The sequence below is a fragment of the Acinonyx jubatus genome, chromosome C2 (assembly GCF_027475565.1).
Source record: "Acinonyx jubatus isolate Ajub_Pintada_27869175 chromosome C2, VMU_Ajub_asm_v1.0, whole genome shotgun sequence".
Classification (NCBI taxonomy): domain Eukaryota; kingdom Metazoa; phylum Chordata; class Mammalia; order Carnivora; family Felidae; genus Acinonyx; species Acinonyx jubatus.
The window spans coordinates 137,755,974-137,769,910 of record NC_069384.1 but is presented as its reverse complement, the minus strand read 5'-3'; the positions used below and the strand labels follow the sequence as shown (position 1 = coordinate 137,769,910).

At 37.0% G+C, this 13,937-nt stretch overlaps 1 protein-coding gene across 7 annotated transcripts in view; it reads right to left on the bottom strand.

Moving 5' to 3' along the window:
• Nucleotides 1-13,937, bottom strand: part of UBE2E2 (ubiquitin conjugating enzyme E2 E2) — a 371,623-nt gene that overhangs the window by 82,193 nt on the left and 275,493 nt on the right. For 6 of the 7 annotated variants that reach the window (XR_008298020.1, XR_008298019.1, XM_053221513.1 and 3 more), the window contains one exon: nt 5,564-5,696. The exons of the other annotated variant lie outside the window; for it this stretch is intronic. Coding sequence is in view for 4 of the 6 variants with exons in the window: in XM_053221513.1 (XP_053077488.1) it covers nt 5,564-5,696 (133 nt within the window). In the remaining 2 variants the exon portion in view is untranslated. The remainder of the gene's footprint in view (nt 1-5,563; nt 5,697-13,937) is intronic. 7 annotated transcript variants of the gene reach the window in all.

Genomic DNA, 13,937 nt, shown 5'->3' with positions numbered 1-13,937 from the left:
ATTCAAACAAAAAGCAAAACTCCTCGTTGAACTTGTTTTAGGTATAGATCTCACTCTGGCTTTCAAATGCTGAATATCATTGCTCCTTACTATAACTAATTAGCTACTTTATTCATGACTAGCCTTGTCCTGTCAGTTTAAGGTTAAACTCTAATGAGGATAATAAAATACAGATTTTGAAAACATGATGGACCTGAATTATCTATTTCATTGCCTGAAAGCAGTTAAGACTCTTCTTATTTGATGACGTTTCATTAGTAAGCAATGTTATAGTTAGATTTAAAAAAAAACCCATAAAACATAAAATATGCTCTGAAACGATGGCTAAGATTATTTTTAAATATATTGATAAAATTTGTTATGAAAAAAATTACATTAAAAAGCTTTTAGGTATTATTAATATTAAAGAGCTTTCTTTTACTCACACAAATACTTTTATGCATGCACTCAGTTTTTAAAACATTTTAGGCATAGATTTTATCATTCCTTTTTGGAAAATACCTACCGGCAGATACCGTCTTGCCATTACCAAAGAAAACAGTGTTTTCCAGTAAAAGATATGAACACTGACAGCATGTTTGACTTGTGCACAGGCTGCCTGAGACACTAAACTAACAAACATACTTCATTCTACCTACCTACCTACTCTTAAATCTGTTTTAAAATGCCCACTTACTTTTTATAAGAATATGCAGATCCACAGGGAGACAGAAAAAAAAAATCAAACCTGAAAGGGCTACCTCTACGCATTTCTGCTGTAAAAACAAAGATCTGACCTGTTACCTAACATGACTAAGTTGGCACGTATTGTCATCAGAATCTCTGAGACACAATATGTCACACACAGGGTGTCACAATATTTGCAAAGTGTTTTCAGTAGAAAAAGAGAATACAGAAATAAAACAATATAGAAATAAAACTTACCCTATTATTTTGCTTCTGAATTTTTCAAGTATGCTTGTTAATTTTATTTGGTGTATAACTTCCAGGGAAAGATTTTCATATTATTCACAAAAAGAGAAAGAGCTGGACAACAGTATATGTGAAAAGTTCCACATCTCCTAACTTTTCCTCTATTGGTCTGGCAAAGATTTAAAAAGACTAAGAATCCTCAGAGCTGAGCAGACTGAAGGGAAGAACTGTACTCTTCACTATGTTGATGGCCATGATGTAAACTGATACGATTTTTCTGGAGGGCAATTTGTCAGCCCTTAACAAAATTTTACAGATATAAACCTATCTACTCAGGAGTTCCATGTCAACCCATTTAGCCTCAGGAAATAATTATACAAGTATAGGAAATATGTAATTGTAAGGATATTCATCACATCAATGATTATAACAGAAATACTGGCAACAGCTTAAATGTCCAACAACAGGAAACTAAATTTGGTATATATATACAATGGAATACCCTGTAGCCTCAATAATTCTAATGCAACTACATATTTATTGAGCAATATTAAGTGTTTGGTGAAAACAGAATATTAGGCAAAAAGTAATTCTAAAAGCAGGAGCAATAGGGCCCAATATTTATTTATATATTTGTGAGTATGCATACTACATATTTATATGCAGAGAACAAAAGTCTCAAAGGAGATATACAAAATGGCATGAATAATTAATTTTTGGGTTAGGATTATAGGTAATTAAAATTTTTTCCTTTTGCTTATTTCAATTACTTTTTATTCTATAACAAATATGTAGACTTTGTAGAGTAAAGAACATTAAAATATTTACACACTGGACTTATAAAAAAGTGTAGGTTTTGAGCACAGGAGTAATTATCTATAATATGAATAGGAAAATGTAATCCCCAATAAGATAAAAAGCAATTTCTAGTTTACAAATAAATAGATACCTGAATTATAACACTGAAATATATGTCTATACTGAAAAAAATACAGTATTAAAAAGCTTTGGGATATACCAGAAATTTATTATGCTTTTCTTTTGGCCATATTATTCTTAGATAGTTTCATTAAATGGATATTTTCCCATAGAAATAATATTATCATTGATGGCTAAATATTCAACTGAAGACTTGGCATCAGATACCGCAGATACAATTAACAAGGTTGTACAAACAAGAATGCTGTAGGTTTAGTAAGACAGCATAAACATATTGATTATACAAAATTAATGCAGTGAGAATCATACTCGGATGCAGCATTTCCAAATGTAACTAGTACTTGACCTATTTAAAACCAGCATACTAAATTTAATGGACATTAAATACTCAATTAAAAATTGTTTTGCTTGCCTTATTAAAATTTAGATGGATTTTGGAAGAAATGATTGGAATGGCTTGTCTGTCTGACTTTGAAAAATCAGCTAGTTGAGTGTGGGATTTTCAAACTAAAGAAGTCCTACTCCCAAAAGTTCCTATGGCTTGAAGAGGCATCCAAATCACTCCACTGACATTTACATGATGTATTTGAGCACTGTAGTATTTATTTTTTCCCACATTTTAAGTGGTAGAGGTTTATTTATTGATATTTTTAAACTGAAAAACATGGCTAAATGGCTTATTATGTCAAAGTATTTATTTTGAGCATGAGGGCATTTAAAGTCCTCACTTAGGATTCCAAGTGTAAGATTTTGGGGAAAAGTCATCTCATGGATCCCATTACGCTATATTCTAATTTTATGGTATGGATATCTGATAACCATCAGGCAGCCAGTCAGATTTATTTGTGAACCTCTGGCCTCACTAACACTTCTCTCTGACACCTACTACTATCTGGGTTCATTCTTCAGAGTATTGGGAAATGGCTCATTAATCAAACTATGTGGCTAAGGCTGATGAAAAAAGAACAAAGGGTGATGGCAACAGAGGAAAAGCACCAAGACAATGCCAAATGCAGACTACTTAGAATAACAGGAGACTAGAAAGGCATGGACATGGTACCTCAAAACTATTAATAATAAAAGTGTTTGTTTTAGCTAACAGCTTTCAAGACACCCACAACCCCCACCAAAGAGCATATCTGTCTACAAAATCTGGTTTCTAAAACTGATAAATTAGGGGATGATAATTTGCTCTGAAAAACTTCCCACGGGTGCACATTTAAGTGTGCATTTAAATTGTGATTTGAGTTACCAAAGTTTGATTTTTCCTTTGTCCTAAGAGATTGTTTAATCAAATTCATTCAGTGGTGGAGCTTAATTTTTTTCTGGTAATATTCTGATAGGTAATAATTCAGCTTTTTAAAAAACAGAAATATTAGCAAATAGTTACTCCCAGGAAAGGGAAGCCCACTGTCTCAGAAGTCGAGCTATTCAAAAGCAGACTGTACAGCTGTGGATCAGATATTCCCCATAAGAATTAACATCTACTTCCCTGTGACACCCTCCTGTTTCTATTTTTGTCCCATCCAGCCATCCAGAGTAAGGTCTAAACCCTAACCCACACCACAGTTCCTGAAACATTTGAGGACAGATACTACATTCCTCCTAGTCCTATTTTTACTGGTGAACATCTCCAGGTTAACAGCGGAAAGTACATCGTCTGTAAAGTCAGATTTCAGTAAATTCTTGGTTGTCTACCAGAAACCTCTCCAAGCCTCACCTAAGTTTCCTCATCTGTGAAAGGGAACATCTAACCCTTTGTGGGGTGTTTTAGAAAAGAAAGGAGTTGGCACGGCTGATGTCCACGGTAGTGTTTTACCCAACGAAGCAGCTCAGGAATGTGGATGACTCTTTCCCCAGCTTAATCTTGTTTATTCTTCTTAAAATGAAGAGCTTAGAAGTGAATGAAGCCCTCCAGATACAGCGCAACTGGTGCAGAGCTCTGGGGATCGTAGTCCCGAAAATGTCACCGTAAGGCTTCAGGAACCTTAAGTTCCCAAAGAATTTTAGTCAGCTAAAAGCCCACAAGTTTTATTTACATGAACATGAAGTAGGTCTCTCTTTCCTGTCTTGTATCATGATTTCCTTCTAATTCTCACTGAAATACTACACATTTAGTCTTGTTAAATTCCATCCTGTTAGTTTCAGGCCATTCTTCAGTCCATCCAAGCCTTTTTGGAAACAATGATTTTATCTAACTTATCAGTTCCCTCTTCTAGCTTAAATCTACACGTTTCTGTCATGCCGAACGTGGATAAGCCCACAGATTTTCTGAGATGCGTATTTCGGATGCAGAGAACAGCCTGCACCAGACTCACAGGCTGCACAACGCCCTGATCTGAACTTTTCCTCCTCTTCCCTGCTCTGTCCTTCCTCTACTGAACAGGCTGCCGAGAAAGGTCCTCGCATCACTGGCAGTGCAAGAACTACTCCAGGTGATTTATGGGATCGGTCCCAGTAGAATGAAAGACATAAGGATCCCTTCCAGTAAAAGGAGAAAGTAAATATTAGACACACTACTGCTTCATCGCTGAAAACCAACCTGATGCAGGAATGGGTGGTCACCGGTGCCACCAGCTCTGTCAGCTTGGATAAAATGTATTGTGTGATGTAGAAAAGAACATGGGCTTTGGACTCCAACTTCCTGGGTTCAAACACTGACACCACTATTTGCATGCTGTGTAATACTGGGACAGTTACTTAGTTTCTCTGTGCCTTGGTTTCTTCTTTAGTAAAATTATACTTGTTACTTTTGCTTTGATATCCAAGCATCAGTGGAAAGGAAGGAAGGAAGAGAGGGAAAAAAGGGAGGGAGAGGAATTACAGAAATTCATGGTAAAGGCAGTTTTATTTTCACTTTTTAAAACTGTGCACTCCAACATACATCTCAAGTAAGTTTTATTTCCCTCTGCAATGAGGGGTTAAGTCAGGTCAAATAAGAATTCTTTTTTGGTGGCCAATGCACAGAGTCAGTATTTTTAGGGTCTTTTCCTTTTCAAAGTGGAGAATGAATTAAAACCCATCAAATCATCAAATGACTGACTTACAGACAGTAGAAAGGAACGTGAAGAATTCTTAAAGTGTATAGTTTTGTCTTAAATAAGTGTAAATTTCCTATGTTCATTAATTAGTCATTTACATTAACCAACTATTACAAATACTTCTTTACTAAATTCTCTTGGCATCACTTTTCAGCCTTTGTGGGTCACACTTTCCATTCTAGCACATGTGTAGTTCATGTGAGCAGCTGAACTTTCAAAACTCCAAACTCCATAGCTGGAGTACCCTAAGTACCCTAAGACCTGAGTAGTGGGACTCCCTCTGCATTTAGTCTGGCTCCTGGGCTCGGTTCTGGCTCCAGCTTTGGGCTGTGTCTGGTTTTCTGGGTTCCAAGGCTGGCAAAGGCCCAATCTCACTCACCTAGTTCCACCCATTACATGCTGTTTTATGTTACATTACAACATAAACCACAGAAAGGAGACGCTGAGAAAGGATGAGAAAAATCAATGAAATATGAGTGAGCGGCTGGGGTAGGGATATAGCCTATAATTTTTCACATTCTGTTTCCTTTTAAATACAATTAGCCCTGGAAATCTGTCTGTGTTAACAGAATAGACATGCATTCCTAGATATGTATATTTAAGAATATGTATATGTGTATACATATACAACAGTACATATTGCTAAAAATGGATGAATACTTCATACTGACCTTAGGGGGTTTAAACGGATAGTCTGGTGAAAAGGTAATGTCAAGAAAGAACACCCCTCCTTCATAGACAGATCCTGGGGGTCCCAATATAGTTGACCTCCATTCATAAATGTTGTCTCCTTTGGGTCCAGCACTGAAATAAGATATACAAATGAAATGTGCTTAGAGATTATGTAAACCCTGGAATTAAAAAAAAAATTCTATTTTGGTAACAATAAATTGAGCAATTGCAATAAAACACAACAAGTAGGATAATTCTATATGATGGTTCACTTGTCAGTATCATCAATATTCTATAAAGAAAAGATGTTGGTATTACTTAATAAAACAGAATCAGGAAGATTCTGTTTTGCCATCCACAATCCTGTACCTATTGAACAAAAGATTCCTAGGACCAAAGACCAGAGGTAGAAGCACAAATGTTTAATAAAGCATGACATTATTTGTGAGGTCTTAAAAAAGATGATTTGGTCATAGAGTGAAAGAGACAAATTTTTGAAGACAGAAGGGCCACTAGAGAAAATAAAGTCTAATAAAAAATAATCTAATCCGTCTGTTAACAACTGAGAATACAAATGAGGTTCATAGAGATCAGTAAATGTTCATCATCCATAAAATTCAGTTCAAGTATCATATCCCACGTGAATCTTCCTCTTTTCTCTTTTCCCGCCAAAGAATCTCTGCTCCCTTGGCCCTCATGTATCATGAATAGTGTGGCCTGTAGAAAACAAGATGTATTTCATTTTATAACAATGTTTTTAATTAAAAAATGTTTTAAAGTAAGTTCTAGGCCCAACGTGGGGCTTGAACTCACAACCCCGAGATCCAGAGTTGCATGCCCTACCAACTGAGCCAGACAGGCACCCCCATAAACTGTATTTTTAAAGTGTTTACTTTTTCTGCCACTCCCTAGAAGTTCCTTGAGGAATAGATTTTTGCCCCGTCTTAAGGCCTAGTAAGTACATTTTGTTTGATGATGATGCATTAATAGGAAAGCAAGTGAAGCCACATGGCGACTAGCGATAAACATCTGTCTCTGACTCTCAGAGAAACTCGCTGAGGAAACTAATGCCCACATGAGTCACATGAATTGCAATCTCTCAGGTGAACAAAAGGACAAAATGAGATTATAATTCAGCTTTTCAGTGTTCTTTTTGCTACATCAAGCTAATACCTACATCTAATAGCCACAAATTCCCCTCATGTCCAGTAGCAAACCCTTTGGGGAGGATTTTATTGTCAACAAAGATTTAGTTACTACTCTTTCTTATTTTGAAATTAGTTTAGATCTACAAAAACTTCATTGTTGAGCAGTGTAGCACAAAAGCATGCATCTTAATTAAGTTGGGATATGCACTGGAAATGCAAGGATAGTTTAATAATAGAAAATCATTAATGTAATTTACCTAAGATATTAAAGTTGGAAAAAAAAGGGATAATCTCAATGGGTGCCGGAAAAGCACTCAATAGGCTTTAATAATAGCCATTTATGACAAAGAAACTTTTTAGCAAAAGTGGAATAGACAGAAACTTCTTTAACCTGATAAAGAATATCTACCAAAAACCTCACAGCAACTAATATATTCAGTGGCAAAATACCAAAAGTATACCCTTTAAAAATTGAGGAACAAGATAAGGTCACCCACTACATATACTTCCAATCAATACTGTATTAGAGATCATATCCATCAAGGTATGGAAGACACAAGGAAGGAAAAAACAAAAGGTATGGATTGAGATGGAAAAAATAAAACTGTGAGCATCTGCAGTATTTATGTACACAAAAAAACTATATAAAATTTATTAAACTTAATAAAAGACTTTATAAAGTGGCTAGATATAAGATCAATATGAAAAGCCAACTAAATTTCAACACACTAACAACATTAGAAAATATATTTTAAAATATCTTGTAATAGTATTAGAAACACACACACAAAAAACCTATGAATAAGTTTCATAAAAATATGTAAGATTTTTTTGAAGAGAATTAAATAAATGGAGAGTTTATGAGTAGGGAGATCCAGCATCCTACAGATGTCAATTTTCCCTGTATTGATCCAATGCAATTCCAATCAAAAGTGTAACAGTTATTTAAAAAATGAAACTTGATGGGGAGGCTCGGATGGTTAAGCATCCAACTCCTGATTTCGGCTGAGGTAATGATCTCATGGTTTGTGGGATTGAGCCCTGCATTGGGTTCTGAACTGATAACGAGGAGCCTGCTTGGGGTTCCCTCTCTCTCTCTCTCTCTCTCTAAATAAATAAAAATAAACTTATGAAAAAAATAAACTTGACAACTTAGTTCTAAGATGTGCTTGGAAGCTCAGAGAAAATCATCAAACTTTTCTGCACACTTACAGGAATCTGATATATGTCAGAAGTGATGGGGCTAAGCAACAGTTTTTGTATATGACAAATAGAAAAACTGGATTTCTACTTCAATAAATATACAAACCCTGTTGTAGATGGATTAAGCACTTCAATGCAAAAGTCAGAAGTTTAAGAGGTTGCCTAAAGAGAATGGCAAGCCACAAACTAAGAAAAGACATTTGGATCATATAAAATTGATCAAATTCTAGTGTCCAGTATACGGATTCCTGTGAATCAAAAAGAAAAAGACTAGCAATAACTTAGAAAAGACATAAATAGGCATTTCCAAAAAAGAGGAAACATGAATGGCCAATAATCATATGAAAAATATTCAATTTCATTAAATTATGGAAATGAAAACTTCAAATTACAGTTTAATATTATTTTACACTATATACAGGCAAAAATAAAAGCGTGACAAAATCAACTGTTGATGAGGATGTGGAAAAACAAGAACTCCTATACCTTGTTGAAGAGTGCTCAATCACTTTGGATAAGAACGTGGACTTTAGGTTGAATCTATATACTCCTGTGTTACAACATTTCAATTGCATTCTTAGGTACATACCACAGAGAAATTTTTACACATGTGCACCAGAAGACATATACAAGAATGTTCATGGAAACACTATTTGTAATAGCAAAACTGGAAACAACACAGATGTCCATTGACAGAAAAAGGAATAAATTCATCCAAAGGAATACTACACAGAGTGAAAATACACTGATTAACATGGAAAATCTTAAAAATATCAGATTGAATAAAAAAAGCAAGTCTAAAGAAATATATACAATATGATATAGCATTTTCATCAAGTTTAAAAATATACTGTTGAGGACACATACATATGTGGTGTGGCAAGAAAATGAAAGAGAACAAAGCTCCAAAGAGTAGTTTCTTGTGTAGAATCAGATGGTAGAGGAGAAGCATCTAGGAGCTGCAATGGTTCTGATGATGGTCTACTTTTCAGTATGTATGGTGGATTTAGGAGTTACCTGTTTCATTACTAGGTCTCATAATTTACTTACGTGTTAGATATGTTCTTAGATATGTACCAAGTTTTTGTATTAAGAACAAGTGTGCCAAAAAAGTCTATCAAAATCATACATGAAGAAAGTAAGATGCAGCATATGTGCAGTGTGATCCTATTATATAAACTAGAAGCATAAAACAGTATTTTATATATTGTTTGTGGACACACATATATGTCCAAGTCTTTAAAGAAATGAACTAAAAAAGACAGACCTAAATTCATGACAGTGGATGTGCAGGGAACAGGAGAGAGGTGTAGGGCGATTGATGGGATAGTTCTGAAAATGGGGAATGAAGAAGAGTTTAATCAAACAATTTTTTTTAATGTTTATTTTTGAGAGAGAGAGAGACATAGAGTCTGAGCAGGGGAGGGGCAGAGAAAGAGGGAGACACAGAATCCGAAGCAGACTGTGATTTGGTGTGTGAGCTGTCAGCACAGAGCCCGACGTGGGGCTCAAACTCATGAACCATGAAATGGTGATCTGAGCTGAAGTTGGACACTTAACTGACTGAGCGAACCACCCAGACTCCCTGAAGCAAAGTTCAATTTTGTCTCTAGTTTCGATCTCTCTTATTTAAAAAGGATGAAGTAAAAAAATAAAATCAGATCACAGTGTATTGCAAAGTACTGAAATATGTTGAGAAGCAGGGCACGCACCCCTGCCGCATCCTCTTTACCTACCTCTCCTGAAGCTGACAGTGAGGTACAGACAGAATGTACCGAGGCCAGATGACAATAAAGCTTTGGCAACAACAGCTCCTTGTTGCCAGACAAGCTCACTCATTCAGATGAATAATGCACATGGTTACGCCTTGAGCTATAATTAGACTCAATATGAATAGATAAGTTTATCAGAAGGAAGAACTTAAAAGTAGAGTAAATTATAGGTTTGTAGTTACAACATTACTTCAAGGAGGATGAAGAAATTTAGTTGAAAAAACACACACAGAACACAGCTATGAAACAATGTGCGTAGACATGTTTCCACAATACCAAGACGCAATTTTTCTGAGTCATTTGAGAAATTTTAAGATGATCTTCCAAGAATGGTCATCACAGTTAATTATATAATTTGGGCTGACGAGGAACCAAATAGTGCCACCAAGGAAGGGACTCAGAAGCAGAAGTCAGGAGACGTCTCACAAAAGCAGCCGCTGTCTATAAATAATTTACATTTAATTAGTGCACATTTTAGGTTTTATTTGGTTCTTAGTCAGAATACCAAATTTTATTGGTTCTTTGAAGTCAGTCAGCTGTCTGTGCAGTTATCAACTATGGATTAAATAACACAGCTAACATCATTCTCAGTTGGTTTATACCGTCCAAATGTGCCTTTTTAAAGAAAGTACTAGTAGTAATAAACTATATTGAACACAGGGTAGTGTTTCAAAATGCATCTAAGACTTCTATCACTTCTTGGATACATACAGATTAAGTTTTAGCAGGCTGGCCTCCTCTGTGATCTGAGAAGTGGCATTTGCGCACTCCCTCCAAGCCCAAAGCTTATAGTAATGGTTCCTGAATTACACAGCCCTCTGTCCCACTCCCATTTTGTGCTTGTTTTTTTGTTTTTGTTTTTTTAACTATTTATTTTTGAGAGACACAGAGAGACAGAGTGTGAGCGGGGGAGGGGTGGAGAGAGGGAGACACAGAATCCGAAGCAGGCTCCTGGCTCTGAGCTGTGAGCCCAGAGCCTGATGCAGGGCTCAAACTCAGGAACCGCGAGATTATGACCTGAGCCGAAGTCAGACACTTAATTGACTGGGCCACCGAGGTGCCCGTTTGTTTGTTTGTTTTTTGAAATTTTTTAATGTTTATTTTTGAGAGAGAGAGAGAGAGAGAAAGGCAGACAGAGTGTGAGCAGGGGAGGGGCAGAGAGAGAGAGAGAGAGGGAGACACAGAATCCAAAGCAGGCTCTAGGATCTGAGCTGTCAGCAGAGAGCCTGACGATGGTGGGGCGGGGGGGAGGAGGGGGCGTTCAGATAATGACCTGAGCTGAAATTTGGACACCTAACGGACTGAACCACCCAGGCGCCCATTTTTTGCTTTTTGAGAGAGAGAGAGCATACGCAGGTGTGCATGCGTGGGGCACGGGCAGAGGGAGAGAGAATCTTAAACAGGCTCCATGCTCACTGTGGAGCCTGACACGGATTCAAGCCCATGGCCATGAGATCATGACCTGAGCCAAAATCAAGAGCTGGATGCTTAACCTACTAAGCCACCCAGGTGCCCCAACCCACTCCCATTTTGATATGCCCCAGCTGAGAAACCCTGGGATAAACGTCCAGAAGTGTGTCGTACAATATGGTAGCCACGTAGCTATTGAGCATTTGAAATGCAGCTAGTTTAAATTCAGATACGCTATAAACTATAAAATACATTCCAAATTTCAATGACAATGTAAAGGAAGGTAAAATACATCATTACTTTTTTGTTAATGACTTGTGGACATGATAATATTTGAGATACACTGGGCTAAAAATATATTAAAATTAACTTTACCTATTTTTATTTTTTTAATGTGGTTACTAGAATATTTAAAATTACATAAGTGGCTCATATTATATTTCTATTTGGCAACAGTGTTCTAGAGCAGCGCTAATAAAACTTTGTGTGATAATGAAATGTTTTTGCGCTTATTCTTATCCACCATCGTAATCACTAGCCTCACATGGCCATTAGGCACTTGATATGGATCTAGTGAGAACGAGGAAGTGGATTTTCAATTTCACTGGATTATAATGAATTTAAATCTAGCCCATGTAGCTGGTGGTTGTATATATACTGGACAGTACAGACTTAGAAACTCCAGTAGTCCCTACTGACCAAATTGTTTTTTTAATATGTCAGAATGACTTGGATTTACATAAAACAGAAGAAAGGACTTTTACATACTTGGATCAAAAAAGTGAGAAGCAGAAGCTGCAGACCGTTTTATATTTTTAGCGATCGTTTCTTCCTTAAGTTGATCAAATAAAAGCTGGTGTCAGAGGACATATGCACTACAGAGTGATGGTGAAGAACATGAATGGGCCTGAGTCAGACTTGCCTGTTGGAATTCCACTCCTACCTGTATACGCCCTGGGTAAATATGTACTCTCCTTATATACTCTTTCTATCTGTCTGTTTCCTCATCTGCAAAATGGGGCAATACAGCACTAACTTTGTGGGACAACTGTGAAGTTTTATCAGAGATGTACTCCCGGAGCTTGGAAAATGGGGCCTGTAAAAGCCCAAATAATAAGCCTCCAAATGATAGCTGCATTCTAGTCGTTATGCCCTGTGCATGACACAGAAATTCACCAACACACTCAAAAGATTAACTGCCTGATTTTATAAGAAGGGTTTCAACATCCCAGGACTAGAAAACAGGCTGCCAAGACTCACCACCATGACCCTGCAACCTAATCTTAGGATACGTATTCCAATAGGGCAGAACTTTGGAAACCATGAGGAATCCAAGCTGCCACTTCCAGGAAATCCAATTTTTCACCGAACGGAACGTTTATTTAACATCATGATTTTTAGGTATGAGGTTATTTGCAATGTTTTCCCTCCCACTTGCAGTATTTGTAATGATTACTACCCTTAACTTTGTTTTCAGATTTTATTTTTTTAAAGAAAAAAGATAAACACAGCTAACAGAATTATATTTCAAAATAAAATGCAATTAGACAAATCTACTAAAATGCAAGTATCAGTTAGCAAAGTACAAATTAGTTGAATAACCAAAGTTGCCACGTGGACAACTTCTGTCACAGGATCAACACTGTAAACTGTTCAGCTTTCTGTGCTGCCTACAGAGGATGAGCCCTTCTGTACATGCGAAATATAACACATCTACAATAAAAATGCTGAAAAGGACTAAGCGCTGTCTTTATTTAAGATCATAAGTTGTTTTAAATACATCTGAATGTTTTCAGTGTGCTGTGCCCCAGCTGTGACTCTAAGACCAAGAAATTTTGGCTGTGTCTGCTGCCTTTTCATTTAACACTGACTCTGAGATAGAGAAAGAGTAAGGAAGCCCAGGCAACGTAGGAATTCTGGCTCCATGGGACAAGGAACTTGCCTTTGTAGAGAATCTCTGATATGCCCACACAAACCTGAAGTTGATGGGGATTGAATGGGGAAGAGGAGACAGCACAAGGGATTTCTCAAGAGCTCTGGAAATCTCTTATATGTCAGATTCCTCATAGACGAATTCATCCCTTCCAGTGGCGAGCACAATGTTCACAGGCAAATGACCTGCTGCCCATACGTCCAAAGTCCCTCTAAGAGTAAACAGCTGTAGGAATACTAAGCTGCTTGTTTAAAACACAGTAACACACGTTTCTTTAATGTCAAACTGGAAGGAAAGAATAGGCCTATCCCTTAGAAAATATGAAAGCAAGGCTCAGACGAGTTACAGATAAGGAAGGTAGGAAAGGCAGCTGAAGAGGGGAAATACCATCAAACTGTATAAATGATATGAATGAATGAAAAGAGAAAAAACACGTGGGAGTGGGGGAGTTAAGGGGGAAATGTTTTCACACTGTTCTCAAGGCCATGAGCTGACCTATTTGTTGCTAAATCCAACAGTGCCTTTTGTTTTCATTTTACTAAAACTGTAGCTTCTACTCCCTGATTCCTAAAAAGCTCTCTTCCCCAGGTATGTCTCCAAGAGACATTCTCTGCTTTAGTGTACTTCTACAATTCTTTTGTCCTCTCCTAAGACATCTCTTCAGTGTCTGCTGCCTGAGGGGTTCTACTCTCAGTTTCCTTGTTTTTTCATCTTCCTTCTAGGTATCTCGTCATCAAACGCTGATGGAACCTCTAATCTGGGGAGGAACCCAAGAGTCACCCTTGATTGTGCTTCCTCCTTCTCTTCTCTAAATTACCCAAAGCCTGTACAATCTATGTAATCTGTCTACTGGTTGCATTAGCTCTTACTTACATGACGGCACCAGCATCCTGTTTCCCTGCCTCCA